At 43.1% G+C, this 19,793-nt stretch overlaps 2 protein-coding genes across 2 annotated transcripts; one reads left to right on the plus strand and one right to left on the minus strand.

The window, feature by feature from the left end:
* On the plus strand, positions 1–14,110 carry si:ch1073-459j12.1 (inactive carboxypeptidase-like protein X2). The gene is made up of 22 exons (XM_034692626.1): positions 1–846; positions 1,887–2,057; positions 2,146–2,208; positions 3,738–4,088; positions 5,516–5,590; positions 6,053–6,112; positions 6,308–6,394; positions 7,518–7,589; positions 7,684–7,793; positions 8,151–8,290; positions 8,377–8,461; positions 8,552–8,696; positions 8,809–8,897; positions 9,589–9,712; positions 10,029–10,225; positions 10,371–10,547; positions 10,817–10,980; positions 11,135–11,646; positions 11,785–11,924; positions 12,034–12,133; positions 12,438–12,604; positions 13,217–14,110. Exons 1-22 carry the CDS (start codon positions 594–596, stop codon positions 13,583–13,585), a joined length of 3,651 nt encoding a protein of 1,216 aa, XP_034548517.1. The 5' UTR covers positions 1–593; the 3' UTR covers positions 13,586–14,110.
* On the minus strand, positions 13,857–19,793 carry pold2 (polymerase (DNA directed), delta 2, regulatory subunit). The gene is made up of 11 exons (XM_034692627.1): positions 19,634–19,793; positions 19,213–19,445; positions 19,000–19,121; positions 18,777–18,900; positions 18,526–18,640; positions 18,245–18,443; positions 16,939–17,019; positions 16,247–16,404; positions 16,010–16,137; positions 15,808–15,909; positions 13,857–14,397 (listed from the first exon to the last, which is right to left on the minus strand). The coding sequence occupies exons 2-11, from the start codon at positions 19,436–19,438 to the stop codon at positions 14,237–14,239; spliced, it is 1,416 nt and encodes a 471-aa protein (XP_034548518.1). The 5' UTR covers positions 19,439–19,445; positions 19,634–19,793; the 3' UTR covers positions 13,857–14,236.

Genomic DNA, 19,793 nt, shown 5'->3' on the forward strand with positions numbered 1-19,793 from the left:
ACTCCTCTCTCCTGCTGTTCCTCTCTGTGGTCAGTCTGCAGGACCAACACTCTCAACTGAGGAATTCAATGGACAACGAAAGGAGCTGTCTTCTTTCTGAGAAGGAGCAAACCCTGTAGTCTGAGGCCTCACCTGCCCTTCCTCCCTCATCCTCCTCCTCCTCCCCTCTTCAGCTCCTGTCTGAGTCCTGCACCTGTTGTGACTCGTTGGCCAGGTGAAGGGGATCCTCTGGCCTTACGCTGTTGTTTCAGCTGACCCTAGCTGCAGGGCAATTAGGAACCCAGTCTACTCATTAGGCTTGACTGTTGCTCTCTCTCTCTGTGTCTCTCTGTCTCTCTCCTTCCTCTGTAACCCACCTCCCTCCCCTCCCCGCTGATCCCTACCCCCCTCCCATTCCATCTTTGTCTAACCCACTCTGAGTCTGCTTGTCGCTGTGGCTGTGGAGCTCCAGAAGTTTCCCTGCTGGAGTAAAAGTGTGGATCACATTGCATGCAAAGGAAAGGAAAGGAAAGGGTGAAAAGGATTTTTTCTGGTGGCAAGAAGAAGTTGGACAACCCAACCAAAAGGATTGTGGAGTTGGACAAGCAGCAGGTATGAAAAGCCAGGCTGTGGTTGTGTCTGTGGCTCTGCTGGCCCTGTGCTGCCTGCTGATCCCCAGAGGAGGGGAGAGTGCAGGGGGGATAATTTCACTCCGGGAGACTGAAGGGAACAGGCAGGCTGGGGGTCAGCTACAAGATGAGTCCCTGGATGACCCAGAAAGTGAGCAGCATGGGCTCGAAGTGGACCCACACCCACTGGGAAGGAGTAAAAGAGACAAAATAGACTCAGAGAGGGCTGCACAGGCAGGTAAGTGGAAACAATTTGGATTTTAACTCAAGACACAGGTTTGTTACACATTTAAGACATCAAAGTGGTTCAGGTATGGTCTGAGCTATTGTAAGGACAAACAGACCATTCAGTTTTGACATTTCCAACAAGCATGACAAAGTCCAGGTGCCTTCCTGCACCTCCACCACAGGGTGTACACAGAATAAATGAATTTCTTTGGCTCCAAATAAACAAGAGAAGAAGACAGAGTCAACATCTTGCAGGCAGATTTTCATGACACTGACCTTTTCCATCATGTCTGTTGCTGCATGATTAATGTTGACTCTGGTGTCACCCCTGAAGAACGGCTTTCTACCCATGCTTCAAATGTAACCCATACGCATCAGTCCAAAGCAGCTGTTTGATGTCCTCAGTGATGGGTTTATGCTAGTGTTAAAATGTTGTCTGAGGTGATGCTGATACGTTTATGAGTGTCTGGACAGATTTCTGGTCATTAAATCTGACTCGTGGTAAATAGAGCACAGCTAATGGAAAGAGAGAGAAGTGTTTTCCATGAAAGTGTCTCAGAACTTCAGACAACCTCAGAGGGAAATACTGATGGACCTCAAGCAACCACTGAAATGAAATCTGGTCGTCTGGATTTTCCCTGCCAGCCTTCACAGTTCGACAGTGCAGGAAAGAAATAATTGCATAGTTTTCTTCTCACATAGATCTTGAATGATCAAAAAATAAATAAAAGCCAGGATTACTTAAGCTTTTGATTTGACACTGGATTTGGTATTTAATTGGTAGTGGAAGAGTTTGACCTTCTGAGATATTTTTATCACTTGAAAAATGTAAAAACTAAAGCAGAGAGGGTTGATTTCAAGTTCACTGTGGATGATTGATTGGCTAGTGAAATGAGACTCAAGCAGAAAATTAAGAGAGAAAAAAGATAATTCATGCATGAGTAATATTCTGATCATGACTGCTACGTGCTTAATGTGATTCTAACCAAAAGTCAACAAAGTGACACTTTTGAAACCCTCCCTTCTTCTTTGTTTTCGTTGTATTGTTAGCTATTCTTGGCAGGGTGAGGAGAGTTCCTGAAGAAGGCAAAAAGAAGAAGAAGGACAAGAAGAAGAACAAAGAACCAAAAGATCCAAATGCCACCAAAAAGCCTAAAACAGACAAAAAGGGAAAGAAGAAGGACAAACAGACAACCACGACTCCACCACCAACCACTACAGGTGAGGTCAGGACAGAGAAATGTTTGGACTTGATTGACTTTGGACGTGAATGAGTAATGTTGACCTCTTACTCCTCTAATGCCTCCAGCGATCCCCACTGAACCTCCTACTCAACCTGAGGCGTACACTGACTACCCCTATCCTGATGTTGGTGAGTGACAGACCTTTGGGAATGATATGGAAATAATCATTCCCACATGTGCTGGTTATTCTTATATTTCAGTTATTGACACGCCACAAATCTCCCTATTAGTATCTGAAAACACACAACTGGTTTGGTAAAACTTTCCACTATTAAACTTTACAAAAAAAGACAGCACAAAGGGGGAACTCGGTCTATTAAACAGACTTCTTAAACATTAGAAGTCTGTTTACAAGACTTTGGGTTTACTGTAAAAGATGTTGGATTAAGTAATAGAGGGTTTTTTATCCAGGGATGTCACATGAGGCTAGGGATGAAGACTTCTTAATTTAAAGTGACAAGGAATTACAAAAACCTTTATCTGCTCTCCTGAGAGCGTACCCTTCTCTCGGGTGTGAGGACCCTCCCTTTGGCTGCTCATTGAGCTTGGTGAGCTCGTCATCACAGCGCAGGGTCAGGTGTATGTGCCTGATAGCCCCTGATTGGGACCTGGTACAAGAACCCATACTCCTTAGCTCACCTTTCGAGGTAGTGAGAGGTTGTTTCCATGTCTTCTCTGTGCTGTGTTGTCTGCATAAGCACCATAAAACCCTCCCTGTGTGAATTGCACTCCATTTACAGTCACTACAAGAGAGTAGTTTTGTTGATGCCGGGCGGGTCCTTTTAACCCCGCCTTTTGGGTTCTGTTCCAAGGCCTCCTAGTAGCCATTGAGTTTTGTTAAGCAGTATTTCCTGGGTCTTCCTTATAATTTAGTCTCCAGTCAGTTGCTCAGCAGCAGTGGTTTAGTTTCCCCCTTTTGTTTGTAAAGCTTTGTTTAGTTAGGGAACCTGTGTTTGTTGGCCTCCCTTTGATTGCTTGTGATTTTAGTGGTTATTCCTGCAATTGCGCCCCACTCCCCCCCCTTCCTGACATCAGGATAAAGAAAGGTAAAGAATAATAATAATAATAAAAATCCGAAAATGTTGGCCCAACATTTAAATTTTAAATGACTTAAAAATGAAGATGTTTGTCCAAAGTCAGAATTTACAGTACCAACTACAAATAAAAGGAAATGTGGTACATTGAAATTTAAACAAAGCTGCAAGCAACATGTAGCCAATCGGTGAAGGGTCCATGCCACCCTGAGGTCTCTTTGGAATTTTAGGCACTGTATATGAGGTGAACTTGAACCCTTTCAATGTCCCCATTCTTTAACATCAGTCCTAGAAAACAATTCAGTCACTGAAAAATAAATATTGTAATGCTTTTCAGATTTTAGAATCATAAAATTCCTAAAGCCTGTCCTGAAAAGAAAATTTGTTTCAACATGCACTTGATAAGAAACCCTAACAGTGTGTAAGCTTGCTTCACTCTGCTTCCTGCATCAGTTGCTGTATTATATTTCAAATCAAGTGTTTGTATTTCAGTGAGATCCCCTTTCAAAACAAACGCATCGTAAAACAAAAGTGTCTCTAAAGATCCCCTTGGGTAACATTCACAGTATTTTTGTCCAGAAATCTGAGCCCCCAGTCATCCTTTCTCTTTGCTCATCTGTCAGACAATGAGTACTGGAAACCAGAGGACGATGACTACTGGGACCAAGCCCCCACACCATCCAGACCCTCGCCTGAGGTCACAGACCCTCCATACGACTACTGGAAACCTGAGGAGGAAGACCCAGCTGCACCAGTGACAGACACTTATGATGACTTCTGGAAACCAGCAGAGAAGGAGTTGTCCACCCCCGCACCTGATGCTTACGACTACTGGACACCAGACGGGAAAGATCCGTATGCTCCTGTGACTGATAACTATGACAGCTACTGGAAAGAGCCAGACCCCACACCCCCTGCTCCAGAGGTTGATGGGAAGGCTGGGACAGATGACAATGATTACTGGGATGCCACATGTGAGTCTGATTCCATGCTTTGTTTTCTTGAAGGATTTTTGTGGGGGGACAGTTTATTGAACATGAAAAAGATTGAAACATAATGACCCATTTATTGCTGCAATGATCTGCAGGATTCTTTGTAACAACAACTCAAAAGATTTTATTTTAACAGAAGTATTGTTTGAACACAACTGGGCTCAAAAGTTGGCCTTTGATTCTGATCATTTTCAGATAAGATGACTCTTAAAGATAAACAGATGTGGGCGGCTAGATTATGTGTCAAATCAATAAAACATGGAAAAATGTTAAGGGTTGGGAGAGCTCAGAGAAATAGTGCAACCTTTACTCTACTTCAGAGCCAGTTTGTTCTGTCAACAGATCAAAGATTAACATAACTTGCAATTCCGATTATTTTTCACTAGCTGTCTCAACACGTCACTTTTTCTGTATCAATAGTCACCGCTTGTGATGAATCAGTGAATCCTGGTGAAAATCTGTGGCTGAAATGTGTTTCAGAGATGGAGAGAAGGAAGTGGTTTAAAGGATCCCCATCATGAATGAGTTTGTCTGCAGTTTGATCAGACAGAAAACCACATGACTCATCTGTGATACTTGTAGAAACACACACATAACTCTCCTTATGTAAAAAATAGAGAGCTTTGTGGAAATTTTCATCTAAACCCCTAAAAACAGCTCTGAACACAATGACAGGATGTAGAAAAACATTGTTTCTCACTGATTTAATGTGTTTTCAGAGAAGGATCTGTAGACTTTTACTCGCTCAACCACTTAAAAACATAACTGTTGTCAATTTGGAGTGACTCACAGTGAAAAATCTTAAACCATAATGAATAACTCACTGCTGTTAAAGCAGTAGTCTGGCTTAGTTTTGTCATAACTGTGATGTTTAATTTTGGACTAACTCAGCAGTTTGGTTTTGTTGCATGTTTCTCATGTCTGCGGCAACTGAGGGGACATTTAGGACTTCCACATGGTAATAATTAGCACTCCATCAGACATATACAGCCTCTCAATAATCCCAACATGTTTTCAGACCTTTTCTGAGACATCACTGCTTGACCCATACCATGTGCAATAATCCTGTGGCATTTAATTTAGAGTACTCAGTATCTCTTCCATGCTCTGTCCATCTGAATTCAGCATTGTCAGAACTCGTTTTTTTCCACAGGATCATATGTTGGAAACATCTCGTAGTGTGGTTCTTTCACACTCATCTAGACCGGACATGTTGTCATTACTGTTTGTTTCCAGCAGACTGTACTGCACTGTTGCTCCTCCAACATTTCCACTGATTCACCCACACTCACCGGTCCAGCCTCCTCCGTAACTTTCTACCGCTTCTCAGCCCCCCTCTGTTACTCATATCATGGCTATGCTTGACCTTTTAAAATTGAATGAAATGTTTTATTTTTCATATCCTGCAGATGAGGAGCCAGATAATCTTCCATTCCCAGATGGTAAAGAGGTCAGCCCTGAAATCGTAGTAGAAACGCTCCCAGGTAACTTCTGTCACTGATTCACTATAGACATTCATTTAAAAGTTTCAATCAATGTTTTTAATTAGAAGGTTAAAAATCATCCAGCATGTGATGCAGATGATAAGTCTTTTCTATCACCCTCTTAAGGCTGGAAGAAAGACGATAAATCATGAAAAGTTATAGACATGGGAATATCACTAAAGAGTTAATCTGCCCTGGATTTTCTTTCTTCTGCAGTGTCAAAAAAACTTTCTGTCACCAGATCACAACTTTGTTTTCATTCTTGCTAATGAAAATGAAAGATTTAACAATTTAATTATATGGTAGGCGTCACAGTGGCATCCAAACAGACAACAGTGGTTGTGGTTGAGTAAATCCGGGCTATAAAACTTTTAAACATTAACATTAAACCATGCTAATCTCATAAAGTCTGATTATGTCACTGTGTGTCTGAATGCCTGTCTGTTTTGTTTTTTAACACAGAGGAGCCGACAACCACTTCTCCTTATGAAGGGACGTGGTACGAAGATTACGACGAGTATGGTACATATGCACACACACACACACAGACGTTTTATTTATATACTAAGACACACTGCAGAGGGACCTCCTGCCAGTAAACTGATAACCTTTTGCTGTTTTTATAGCTTTCAAAATCTCAGAAAATCATGCACAGATACTGTTGTACATGGTGCTGATATATACTATAAAACTATTTCTGTATTTCATTTTCCACAGGAAGAAAAGTAAACGGAGAGACAGACGACAAATGGGTAGAGAAGGAGCGAGAGAGAGCAGCAAAAGAAAGAGAGAGAGAAGAGAAAGGTAAAGAAACTCATATATGGGCTTTTTTTCTTCTCACATAACTACACTCTGCTCAGTCATGTCAGACTACATACGATCATATCGTCTCCAAAGCAGAGAACACGGCATTTGACCTCAGTTCAAAAGTACTGACAGATTACAGCTCCAAAGTGTTTGCTCCCCTGGATCACATTCCTGTTATAAGACAATGCAGATGTGACTTTCTGCTGTACTAATGTCAGGAAGCCTGTGATACATGCTTTAACTTGCACAACAGGGACAAAAGTTCAGTCTTGCAAAACAAAACGTAGAGTACCCAGAAAAGCTTAGAAGTCTCATGAGTCAGACTGAAGCAGAGCGAATGAGAGGAGGTGGGTTCACTGAGAATGATCCACACGCAGAGGATTAGTGTGGGTGATAATAAAGAAAAGATGCAGCAAAGAGGGATTAGCAAGCAGAGGATGTTGTAATTTTATCGCCACGTGTCTGCTGCGTGTAGAGAGGTTAGCTGGTGGTGAAGGCGACCCTTGAGAAGATGATATATAACACTGTCAGGGCCGGTGTCAAAAGGGCACTTCCTGTGTGCACACTTTGCTGCAATTCAGGTGTGAGCCAAGGAGAAAGGCAATTTTAGCAAACATAGTGCAAAAACGTACAAGTTTCTGAGACTTGAATCAGCAGATGTGTGCCGGCACATACACAGATTGATTTGCATTGATGGTGCATGTGTTTGTTTGCCTATACATGTGTGTGTGGAAGCTTACATAATGTCTCACATTCCCACAGTCTGTAAGACTTCTGCCAACCGTACTATCAGCGATAAACTACAGCATGTCAATTTGGCACAAAGTAAAGTGTGTCGGATTCTGAATAATGAGAGTGATAGATGGGATCCTTCTTCAGCCATAAACTCTCTGGGTCAGGATGATACGAGTCTGATCAGAGACTGGGAGGGAAATCACAACATCTGGGTTGTTTTTCCTCGGCAATCCAGCCCTCCAGGTCCCCTTGGGGGTTTTTGGCACATGAAATTTGCAAAATAATGACGAGTTCCTAGATTCTGGGCAGAGAGAAATAGAGAAAATATTCAGCCAAGAAAGAACAATTTATTCTGCATTAAGTCTGTTTTTCTGACCTCTTCCAGAGAGAGCCCAGAAGCTGAAGGAGGCAGAGGAGCGGGCCAGAAACAGACCACGTGTCTTCAAAGAGCCAAAGAGTACGTCCACTGTCTGTTCAAATCGGGGAAAACATTGCACAAGCTTTGCTAATATGATTAACATACCATTTGATTTTTTCTGTGTACGTGGCAGAGTGTCCACCCCTGGGGATGGAGTCACATAAGATCGAGCCAGACCAGCTCACAGCCTCCTCCATGTCTCAGTATATCTTTCAACCTCAGCGGGCAAGACTCAACATGCAGGTACACAACAATCAGAGCAGGGCTGCTGTGGTCTTACATACACTACAGCTATCACTTACACACTGCCAGACGTGAATTAAACACCAGGTACCAGACACATGTTGGAAAATACTGTTATTGCCCAGTCTGTCGCTTCCATTAGCTGATTTGGCATTTTTTTTAACTTTATAGTCAACGAATGTTTAAGCAGCTGAGTAATAAAAACAGCTGATAAATCTTCTCCAGGTTTCTGCTGACTTCAGTTGATCTTAAATCAGAACATTTTGAACACTGTTACTTACGTGCAGAGATTTAGTCAAAACATGTCAGGGTTTGATGAGCTGATATATTTTATGTTCTGTCTCCTCTGGTCCTCAGGGCTCAGATGATGAAGATAGTAATAGAGGGGGAGCGTGGTGTGCAAACTCAGAGGAGAAGATCCACTGGTTTGAGATCGATGCTCGCAGAGAAACCGAGTTCACGGGAGTCATAACACAAGGACGAGACTCATCGAATGAGTAAGACACAAGCAAAGAAGGAGAACACACTTAATTTGACCTTTAAGTGAGAGAAATGTTGACCATTACGTATCGTCTCATTCCAGGAGCGACTTTGTGACGTCCTACTTCCTGGCCTTTAGTAATGACAGCAGAGAATGGACCACCATCCACGATGGATACGCAGACTGGGTAAATCCATGTACAATCATGCCACTTCCTTGGCCATCGTCTCCCTTTTCTCCACCTGGCTCACTTTTCTTTCTCCTCTCTTTCATCCAGCTGTTCTTCGGAAACAGCGATAAAGACACTCCAGTGATGAACCAGTTGGCTCAGCCGATGCTGGCTCGATACATCCGGATCATCCCTCAGAGCTGGAACGGCTCCTTGTGTATGAGGCTGGAAGTGCTGGGCTGTTTGCTGCCCGGTGAGCTTTGGACAGAGAAACGCACCAATGCCACGCATATGACTAAAACCTGTCAAATGTGTCATATGTATATATTTATAGTGTATATTTGTTCATTTTGTTTCCTTGACAGATCAAGTTGATCTCCAGTTCAGGCAAAATGAAGTCACTCCAGTAGATTACTTGAAATTCAAGCATCACGGCTACACAGAAATGGTTGCAGTGAGTCACACACACAAGCAAAATCCCAATCCTGATCTCCACCAAGATGTCTCAGTACTGAACCCTCATAGACTTATGCCAGTTGTGCAATGTGTTAGTCCATAGGCTTTGAACGGTATAAAAGGAGGAATGGGACACACTCTGTTCAGTAGAGTTTTCAGTATTCAAGTCTGAGTCAAGTCCCCATTACCTGAGGATGTATGAGGAGGACTGCGGTCTCACTCCATACTCTTCTCTGTATGAACCTGCACTGACTGTGTGCGAAGTATGACTGACACTGTCTGCATGTCAGGACATTTAAATTAACAATGAAGTTCCAGAGCTGTGCGTTGTGTGTAAACGTGCACCACGTCTCTCTGTTTCTGCTGTGGTGGGATCGAGTGTCTCAAAAACTCCAAAATACCTGTAACCCTGCTGTTGTTAATCTTCTCCCCGATGACTCTTTTATAAGCTGCACATGTTGTACTGCTGTTGCTTGCTTTAAACATCACTCTTGATCATTTTCAGACCCTTTTCTACTGAAACGCCTCAGCATCTGTAGCTATTTTTGTCTTAATAAACTTTATGGACGTTAAGCTGCTGTGACTAATCTCTGAAAAAGTCTTGTAATGACTGTTTGAATACTAATCCTGGACTGTTTTGTAAATTATGTGTGAATATAATGACTGTTTCCTTTTTTCCATCTGTTCAGCTCATGAAGTCGGTGCATGACGAGTGTCCCAACATCACCAACATCTACAGTCTGGGCCGCAGCACCAAAGGACTGGAAATCATGGCTATGGTCATCTCTGGAAACCCTACAGAGCACGAAATAGGTGTGAATGTGTTCAGTAAGCCCATGAAACAAGCCTGAAGAACTCGTTTTAACAGTTAAATAGCTCACACTTCAATCATGCGTTTTCAATCCTAACATAACATCTTTAAAGCATGTTTTCATTCTGTCAAAAAGCAAAACCAGCTGTTTTCTGGCTGACAGACTGAAATGGTGATCATTTGAAGAAAAACCTGAGGGCTGGTGGGCCGGGATGGCACCAGAGAAAATTCCTGTAAATCCTAATAAACACCAGCTGAGAGTCTGAGGATTATGGTGGAGGGACAAACAGCTACAGTCTCGTCCTGTTGTCTCTGCAGGTGAGCCAGAGTTTCGCTTCACAGCCGGTCTTCATGGGAATGAGGCCATGGGCCGGGAGTTGATCCTGCTTCTCATGCAGTACCTGTGCAAAGAGTACAAAGACAGAAACCCCAGAGCACAGCGGCTGGTAGAGGGAATCCGCATCCACCTGGTGCCCTCACTCAACCCTGATGGACATGTGGAAGCTTTTGAAGCAGTAAGTAAATAAGTTCTTTAAAAATCCTTTTCTTGACTGACAAACTAAAAAAACTGACAAAAAGAAAATGCCAGAGAATCATGCTTTTAGGGTCGTCTCTTTCAACTGTGCTGCATGTGTCTCCCATCCAAATTCTCTCCTGCAGGGATCAGAGCTAAGCGGATGGACAACTGGACACTTCACCGAGGGCGGCTTTGACATCTTCCAGAATTTTCCAGACCTGAACGATATCTTGTGGGATGCGGAGGATAAGGGAATGGTGCCCAAACTCACCCCCAACCACCATGTGCCCATACCAGAGGGCTTTGACACCAACACCTCAGTAAGTATGCGCAAACTTTCTTTCCACAATACAAAGGCAGAAATCTTTACTTTTTGGATGATCATGGGCAGCTAGTCAAATTGAATTGTCTTGTAGCTTTCAATCAAAGCTCCATTCTTTTTAAAAGATTGTTTATTGCTGTGCAATTGATGTCAGTGACGGCGTAAAGGTGGTTGCGGTCGGTGAACAAAAATTGAGGGTAAACCGTGCTAACATTGGGTTTTAGCTCGACCCTCTGTGTGATGTGGATCCTCCTGTTTTTCTTCCAGATTGCTGTGGAAACCAGGGCCATAATCTCATGGATGCAAAGCCACCCATTTGTGTTGGGTGCGAACTTCCAGGGCGGGGAGTCACTTGTGGCCTATCCTTATGACAGCTTACGTCTCAACAAGCCCGCCGAGAGCCAGAAACCCCACAGCCGCAAGAAGAGACAGTAGGACTATTTCTGTCATTTCTCTGCTGCATTCTGTTTGATTCTTTGTATTACACATATATATGAACCCTTTCCTCCATATATCTCCTGCATAGCTCTCAACGGACCTCTCAAAGCTGCAGCCATGATAAATAACTAGAATTATTTCTCACAGGTATGAGGATGAAAGTTTTGATGGCAACGAGTGGGGAAGGGGCTACCAAGAGGAGCCAGAGGAAGACTGGAGAGGGAGAGGATATGCAGAGCCAGAGGTGGAGTCGAGGGGTCACGGCTACGACCACGGTTATGACCGTGGCTATGATCATGGTTATGACCAAAGTCACAATCACGGTTATGACCAAAGTCCCGACCGTGGCTACGATCAAGGCTATGACCGAGGCTATGACCGGGGCCACGACAACGGTTACGACCCCAGTTACAACCAAGGGTATGGTCACAGAGAGGAGGAAGAGGATGACAGAGGAAGAAGTGCCGGTTATCAGTACAGCGAGCCTGAGGATGAACCTCGGGTGATTGCAGACGATTCCCTCTTCAGGTGGCTGGCTGTCTCCTACGCCTCCACACATCTCACCATGACACACAGCTACCACGGCTCCTGCCATGGGGACAACTCTGCAGGAGCACATGGCATTGTCAACAGGGCCAAATGGAAGCCAATCAAAGGAAGTAAGTGGAGGCCAGGAGGTCAATCATACTGCTTCTGTCTGCAGGTGTTTGGACTGTCAGTCTGGTTTATAGCACACCCTGGTGGTGCTTTGTATGCAGTGCAGGCTCTGAGCTCAACATGTATTACTCCTTCCCCAGGTATGAATGATTTCAGCTACCTACACACCAACTGTTTGGAGCTGTCTGTATTCCTGGGATGTGATAAGTTCCCTCATGAGAGTGACTTGGCGCAGGAGTGGGAGAAAAACAGAGAAGCAATGCTCACCTTCATGGAGCAGGTCAGTCACACGCAAACACACAGCATATAACGTAAAATACTGACTGGTGTATTTGAAAGGTGCTTGATCATGGTGCAAAAGAACTCATTATTTCTCCCTCTTTGTCCAGGTGCATCGTGGCATCAGGGGCATTGTGAAGGACCAGCAGGGGAACCCCATTGGAAACGCCACTGTGTCTGTAGAGGGGGTCAACCATGATGTCACTACAGGTAAAAGACTTGCTCTTTTCACCTTCTGTGGACATAATATCTTGTTCAAATTGAAACAAAAACTGAGGGGCGGGGTGAAGACTCCACCAGGTGCAAAAAGAAGCTGAGTTGCATGAAACCAGAGGGGAGAATTACTCTACTTTTAAGTTGAATTTCACTACCTCAGTAAACATTTTCTTAGTGAGTTTAAGATCTCTATCTCTTGTGCCTGATGTTTATTTAATAAATGATTGTCCCATTGAATCAAAAAAAAAGCACCCTCTTTGCTTTAAGCTCAAAATATGTCCTCTTCTCTTCCCTGCAGCACCAACAGGGGACTTCTGGCGTCTGTTGAACCCAGGGGAGTATCGTGTGACGGCTCGAGCTGAAGGCTTCTCCCCTGTGACTAAAGTGTGTGTGGTGGGTTACCAAGCTGGAGCGACTGCCTGCAGCTTTAACCTGGCCAAGTCCAACTGGGACCGCATCAAACAGGTGAGTGACTGCCATCCTGTGGAGCACTTCTGGGGTATTTTGCATAAGTTCATTCTCTGGAGAAAGGAAAGAGCTTACCATCTACAATAGGTGCATTTCCAGGGTCTTTTAGCCACCAGAACAACTTTCCCCAGAACTAAAAGATTCCTGTGCCCCCATTGTTGTCTGTGTTTCGACAGCAGGCTGAAGTCCCGGGTAGATTGTGCAAATCAGGCCAGTGACGTATGGAGAAAAATAATTATATTAAATCATATTTTGAAATCTTAATTAAAAACTAAACTAGTATGCATTCCCAGGAACTCCCTCTGTGTTTCAACAACTGTGTAAACTCCACAAACACTGTTAAACTCAGGCGAAAGTCCCAGGACCTTTGAAAAGTACTGTGTGTGTGTGTGTGTGTGTGTGTGTGTGTGTGTGTGTGTGTGTGTGTGTGTGTGTGTGTGTGTGTGTGTGTGTGTGTGTGTGTGTGTGTGTGTTTTGTGTAGCTACATCTTCAGTTTGTCCAGCATATTTGTTTCTGCATCAAACAGATCAACAATGTGTGACTTATCCTTAACATGTTCAATGTAGTAGTCATTAGAGGGTTAATAAAGTGTCTCCTAATCTGTGCAGATCATGGCCCTCCACGGCAACAAGCCAATTCGACTAAGCTATGGCAACAACAGAGTACAGCATCCTGCAGTCACCAATGGCAACAGGCGTGTGAGTAACGGCAACAGCGGTTACTCGGGGAATACACGCCTCAGCGCGGACCGACAGAGGAGGCTCAGGATAGCTCGTCTGCGTCGCCTTCGACAACTTAGATTAATGAGGTTAAGATCTACGACGTTACCCCCCACAACCACCATCCCCACAACACCAGAGACCACCACATCCTGGTACGACTCCTGGGCCATAGGGGAGGGGCAGTCATCGACGCCTGGCGGTTTCACGGACTCAATCCTGGATTATAACTACGAGTATAAGATAGATGACTATTGAACCAAAGGCACACATCGGTCTGCACCAGTCCTCTCATTCTGGTAGTTCCTGCTGCCGCGTTGTATTCTGAGCATCGAACGAGGAGTTCTCTTTGTACAAGTTAGCAATAGGAATGAACAGAATGGTAACTATATTAATTGTATAGTGTATCTATTACTTGACAAACTGCCTCTTCATAGAAACTGATCCTGTTAATGATCCTCCAGTTTGACAGTTCACACTGCATTTCTCTCACTGTTCTGTTACTCAGTCTTTTGAATGAATACTTTGATTTCACGAGAAGTTTTTTATTGTAGATGCACATAAACGAAAGTCATGACCTTTTTTTTTTTTTTACTTCACCAGAGTTGAATTATTTACACTGTCTTCTTCATGGCAGACACATTTTTTACAGTATGAGCAGTCATTAAAGGTACAAAAGCATTTGTAACAGGAGTCAGAGGAGGGAAACGTCTTCTGTCACGTTTCCTCTGACACAGCTGTAATAAAAGAGTGATTTTTCTAATAAAGGCTTGTTCATACACAGTGCTTGTCTTCTTTTTTTCTTGTCAAGGACCTTGATCTTAATTTGTCTGGTCCTCGGTCAGAAGTGACAAGAAATGATTAATGTATAATGTGTCAGCATGTTGTACTGTTAGAGGATAGGATCCCTCAGTGGCTGATGTTCATCTCACTTTCCTCGTCTTCCTCAGCAGAGAACGCAGAGAAGCTGACTGGCTCACATTCAAGAGTACGTAAATTAACCAGGCATGCTGTTTGGGTGCTGCTGAACTCTGGAATAGTAACCAGAAGGACTTCCTGACCATCAGGACCTGGTGAGAAGGAAAGAAAAAGACATATATGGGTGCAAAGAAGGGTTACAGAATAACGCTGTTAAACAATGCACCATAAAATCCAGAGTACAAGTAGCACATGTACAGTATCTAAGCTGGAGTTGCTGGACAGCAGCCACACTAACGAGGCTGCCTGCAATGTCTGCAGACGTTATTTTCTTTTCTTTTTATTAAAGTCAGTCTTGTGAGCCGAGAATTGGCCGACTGCTGATTATCTTGAAATGCAATTTTAAATCAGTCCATCTCTAGTTTAAACTGTCTGAATCAAAGTCTTCATTGAGGTAGACAGTTTCTATACAGATGTGTGGCTCTTTCTACTACCTATATAGTCATAACCAGGGTGTAAAATGAACACCCGCCAAGCATTAATGGCAGGTAAAAAATTAGTTTGGCGTGTAAAACAAAAACACACTCACCAGTGGCCAATGGAAAATTTTGTATTGCATGTGAGGTTTTGGTTTCATACTTTCGCCTATTTCTGCTGACTGTCAGGCTATTTTGACCCTTGCAGCGCACTGTACTTGTATTGGGATTTGGTACGTCGGGAACAATGTGACGTCAGCTACTGGAGTTCTATTCATTCCCTTTGCTTGAAGTAGCACGGCGGGAAGAGCGTTTCGAGGAAGATGTGGTGACACATTCCTGGCTTGAAATCACCACAAACAAAAAGAATAAACAAAGGAGGCAGGAGACGATCAAGAAGAGGAACCGACAGCTAAACGGAGTAAGTATAACTTAATAAAATAGCAATAATCTCATTTTATCTGTACATAACTGTATTCTTTAAAGGATGCTTGAGTTGGATTTTCATAATTAAAAAAATATGGTAATTATTTTAAATCAAATAAGGCATGATATTTTTATTTGGCTGGTGAAAAATATTTTTGGCCGGCATATTTTTGGAGGTCACTAGCCAATAGCAGATGAGGTAAAAGGTTACTTTTACACCCTGGCCATAGCTGTACTATGGTATCATTGATAGTTGAGGTGTGGACAGACCCCCTGTCTGCGACCAATTTGCAGAGACAGGAACCGCCGACCTCTGCTGGCCAGCTGCTGTCATACGCTGAGAAGTATTTTCAATCAAACCAGCCCTCCACAAGGTGTATTTACTTAAGGTTTATTTACTTAAAAGGGTCCACCGCCTTTTCTTTGAATACAGGACTATGACCTAATGAGGGAGAAAAGTATTTAAATGTGGCACCAGCATGCTCAGAATACCTCTCTGCATTCTAAACTGGTATATTGGTCACACCGATGTAGAGAACACTGCTCACTTTTTAGTGAGAAAAAGGGGAATCAAAGGTGCATATTAAAATCTGGATTATCTGTACATATTTTGTTCATTTGTAATCCAAAGTAATCATCCAAGAATTTATGTAAACTCACCTTTGACGACCTTTGAGTCAAAAGTCGGTGCATTTCCACTGAAGTAGACATGTGGACACTCTTCCAGGATGAAAGGGTCTTTTTGGTAAAATGGGAAACAGCCTGACAGAAAAGTGCAGAAAGCAGTGGACATCTGAAATAACTGAACCAACATCATTCAAAGGGTTTATCATTTTGTTTCAGATCCTCTTGTGTGACTGACCTAGAGTATCAGGTGCTGTGGGGGCCAGGTGTCTGAGTCGTAGCGTCTCCTCCAGTATCTCCAGGTGATTGTCTCTGCTGCTGTACCTCTGGATGTCACAGACATTCTGGCCTGATGTGCCCAGGAAGCTTTGAGGAATCACAAACACAGGTACTGAGACTTTCACCATTTACACACATTTGCTCAGGATTTGAAGCGCAATGCAAGTGGAAAGCTGGGGACAGTGTGCCGTTTTACCTCACTCCATCAACTTTAGCTTGGTGTGGATTGGAGGCTAACTGTAGAGTTGGATACACCGAAGACAGAGGGAACATGCAGCGATGGAGGGGTTGCTGTGGGAGGGTGTAGTTGGTGGGGTCATACTGACCTGGCATTACATCAACTGGAACTGAGGCCTAAAAACATCAGGAGGCAGTGACACACACATCTGGATCACCACTTTTATTCAGCCCATAATGTTTTTATTACACTTTTGGCAATCTTGATCACAGTTATTGAATATTTATAGTGCTCAAGGAACATTCTGAATGTAAAAACATGTTATGATGTGCTGCTGCATGGAACAATTATTTTATGCATATGAAACAGTAAATCCTTTACTCTAGAAAAGAAACAAGTGCTGAGTGACGTGGCTGAACTTTTCTTTTGCCCAACAGTTATAGATCCAAGAGGGTATTCAAATTATGCTGTTAAAACAGAGAAAATATGAAGTACTAATGTGAGAACCATCAGTTTTGCATGATTTCCATGATAAATAACCTCTGAACAGCGGTTGCATTTTTTCTATCAGCTAGCCAGTTTTTCTTCAGGTTTTAAAAACTCACTCATTTAATTTATCTTAAGATGAAAATAACTTAAATGCAAAAAGAAGAGTAGAGAATTAGATTAAAATCAAAATTTAAATAGCATGAAAATGCATAGTTACTCACCACAAGCTGAAGCAGAAGCTCATCCAGCAGACGCATTGCCTCCACACTGCCAGCCTGAGTTTTCTTAGTGAGATACTTTGCCTTTGAAAACAGACACAACAGAACAGGAACTTTAATGATCTTAGATTAGCCGGTTCCATTTACAAATAGTCCATGTGTATACATCAGGGATGTAACGATATATCGCAAATTGGTTAAAAATGTATACAAATAAGGGTGGATTAAAATCGATTCAACATCATTTGTATCGGGATGCTATTTTTAAACAGTAGAAGGCGCTATCTGCATTATACTCCGCTAGTTCAACATCATTAAGTCTCTTGCGCTGCTCTCTCGTCACTCGCTGAGTGGAGGTGTTTTAAGTTTAAAGTATGTTTCGATGTGAATCAGCTGACTGCTCACAGTGGAGATGCTCAGCTGGGGGCTGCGGCTGAGTGACAGGTCTCCACAAGCGCTTTTTTTCTCCGCTGCTGGACTGATTCTGACCTGGTTGCACTCCCGGCTGACACCTGACCGCGTTAACGTGCTTCTTTTTATCAATAAGAGAAGACAGAAAACTGGACACCAAGTCTAAAATATGATCCTGTTCAGTTGTCCTGTTGCAGTAAATCCACATGTTGAAGTCTGAGTCTTCACATATGTCAACACGTCCGCAGAGATTATTTATGAGCGCGTTTAACATTTTGAACACCTCAATATGATCTGTAGCTGTTTAATACCGTTAGTAATATACACTGTGTCATGGGGGGAAATTTGATTTAGGGGGAAATAGCGCATTTGGCATTCTTTTTTACATGGAAAATGTTCATGTTTTTTTAATAATTAAACGTTAATTGATCGTTAACATTTCCAAAGATCAATCCAGGACAATACTTGAAATTTACATCCCTAATTCAAAGAGATTTACCTCATTTGTTTTAATATTTACTTCTTTCATTTGGGAATCGTTCACTTTCCATTTCTTGAGAATTGTTCTGAAATTTTCAACAAAAGGTATTTTTGTGCGGTCATTTTTACTTTTTTTGCAAGGTACTGAAAAAAAGTGTGCAGTGGTTTTATTTGAGTTACAACACACCTTAAAAATGAAAAACTTTGTTTACAGAGAAATAGAAGAGAAAAAATATACTAGCAACTATTAAATAATAGTTATTTAAATTTGAGTTCAATCCAGTTTTCCTGAAGATCGTTAGAGAAACGCGAGTGAATCGTATCGTGAACAAAAATCAGGTTTCGAATCGAATCGTGTGTTGAGTGTATCGTTACATCCCTAGTATGCTTAAATGTATGTCAGGGCTGAACCTGTTACCTTTGTTGAAGCGTCCTTGTCCTGTGTGCTCTGGCTCAGAAGATTTCCAGCCAGTAGGACTCTGGAGATCGTCGCTGCCCCGCTCTGTTCGCCCTGGTCACCAAGCTGACCTGTCACCATGTCAACCAGCAACTGTAGCCCCAGCATGCTGTCAGCGCGACTACTACCGAGACCTAGTCCTGAAGCCAGGAGCACAAACCTACACAATGACCAACAACAGCTTTAAAATGACATCATTAAAAAGGCTGGGATTCACACGTCTTATGTTTGTGCATGTTTACCTGTCAGAGCTGAGCACAGGTCTTGGTGTCTGTGGAGGAAGATCAGCCATGCAGAAGTCCTCAACTGTGAACTTCCCATCGTTCCTCTCTGCTCCATATATTGCAATAACACTACCTAGAAGAGAAAAGGGAAAAGTAAGAGATGCAAAGACATGATTGACACTGTGTTTTCGCAGTGCCATACACAGATCTTTTATATGATGGTGATATCCTTCAATGTCAAATGTCTTGGCCGAAAATCAAATACTAACCTGTCACACACTTGTCTCTGTCAATTTTGCCCTCAAGTTTGATCCTCTGCAGCTCATCCTCCAGAATCAGCTCATCTGTTTCGCTGATGTATTTGGCTCGTGCAGGCTGAGGAAGCAGGTTGTGCTGCAGGAGACAGAACAACATGAAACATCATGTCTACTGCTGGTTTTGTTTCGTCATGTATGTTGCGCTTCATCTCAGGGATTAATCATGATTGCATACCTCATCACTGATCTCTTTTAGAATAGATGGCTGCAAGTCCATACGCTTGAATAAGGTTCCAACAATGCAGCACTGCTCCCCGGTCTGAAGATTACACAGCTCCCTGATACGCACATCTGATCCTGGCAGGTAGAGATCAACAAAATACAGTTTAGGCACATAGAAATCAGGGGTTTAGATTCCATGATGTTTGTTACTATGCTCTGAACTCACCCCACTTTTGCTTGGCTCTCTCTGAAAGCAAGGGTCTCATCTGCATTAGCCGTGCTGCGTAAATATGAGCATACTGCCGACTGAAACTCCGCTCCCCGATTCTGTAGCGCTCGGAGCAGGGACTGTAGGCCAGCGACATCCTCTCAAACACCAGGCCTTGATCCTCGGAGGCAGGGCGAGAGAGCAGAGAGGAGCCCTGCTTCTGGGCGCTCATGTCGGAGAACATATCTGTCCTGAAACAGAGGACAATGACAGGTTTCGATGAATAAATCTATCTTTTTCGCATGTCAAAACTGTCATGCACGTTTGTAAACAAGCTAGCAAGACATGGGGTGAAGCCAAACTTTGCCTTTAGGACTGCAGGTGACGTTTACTGACTTCTGCGAGAAAACCAACAACAAAGCGGGTGATAATGCTTTACCTTTTCAAGAGTCCGGCTTCAGTCGCTCCCGTATTAAACCGGTTATTGAGATTGTTTTCTTGATGACGCGGGTTTGGTCCGTGTCAGAGAAAGTTCCCGCGAAATCGCTCCGTCGCCACTGTGGTGTTTGAAAGCGCCTGCGTATCTCGTATACAGTCTA

The sequence above is a fragment of the Notolabrus celidotus genome, chromosome 9 (genome assembly GCF_009762535.1).
Source record: "Notolabrus celidotus isolate fNotCel1 chromosome 9, fNotCel1.pri, whole genome shotgun sequence".
NCBI lineage: Eukaryota > Metazoa > Chordata > Actinopteri > Labriformes > Labridae > Notolabrus > Notolabrus celidotus.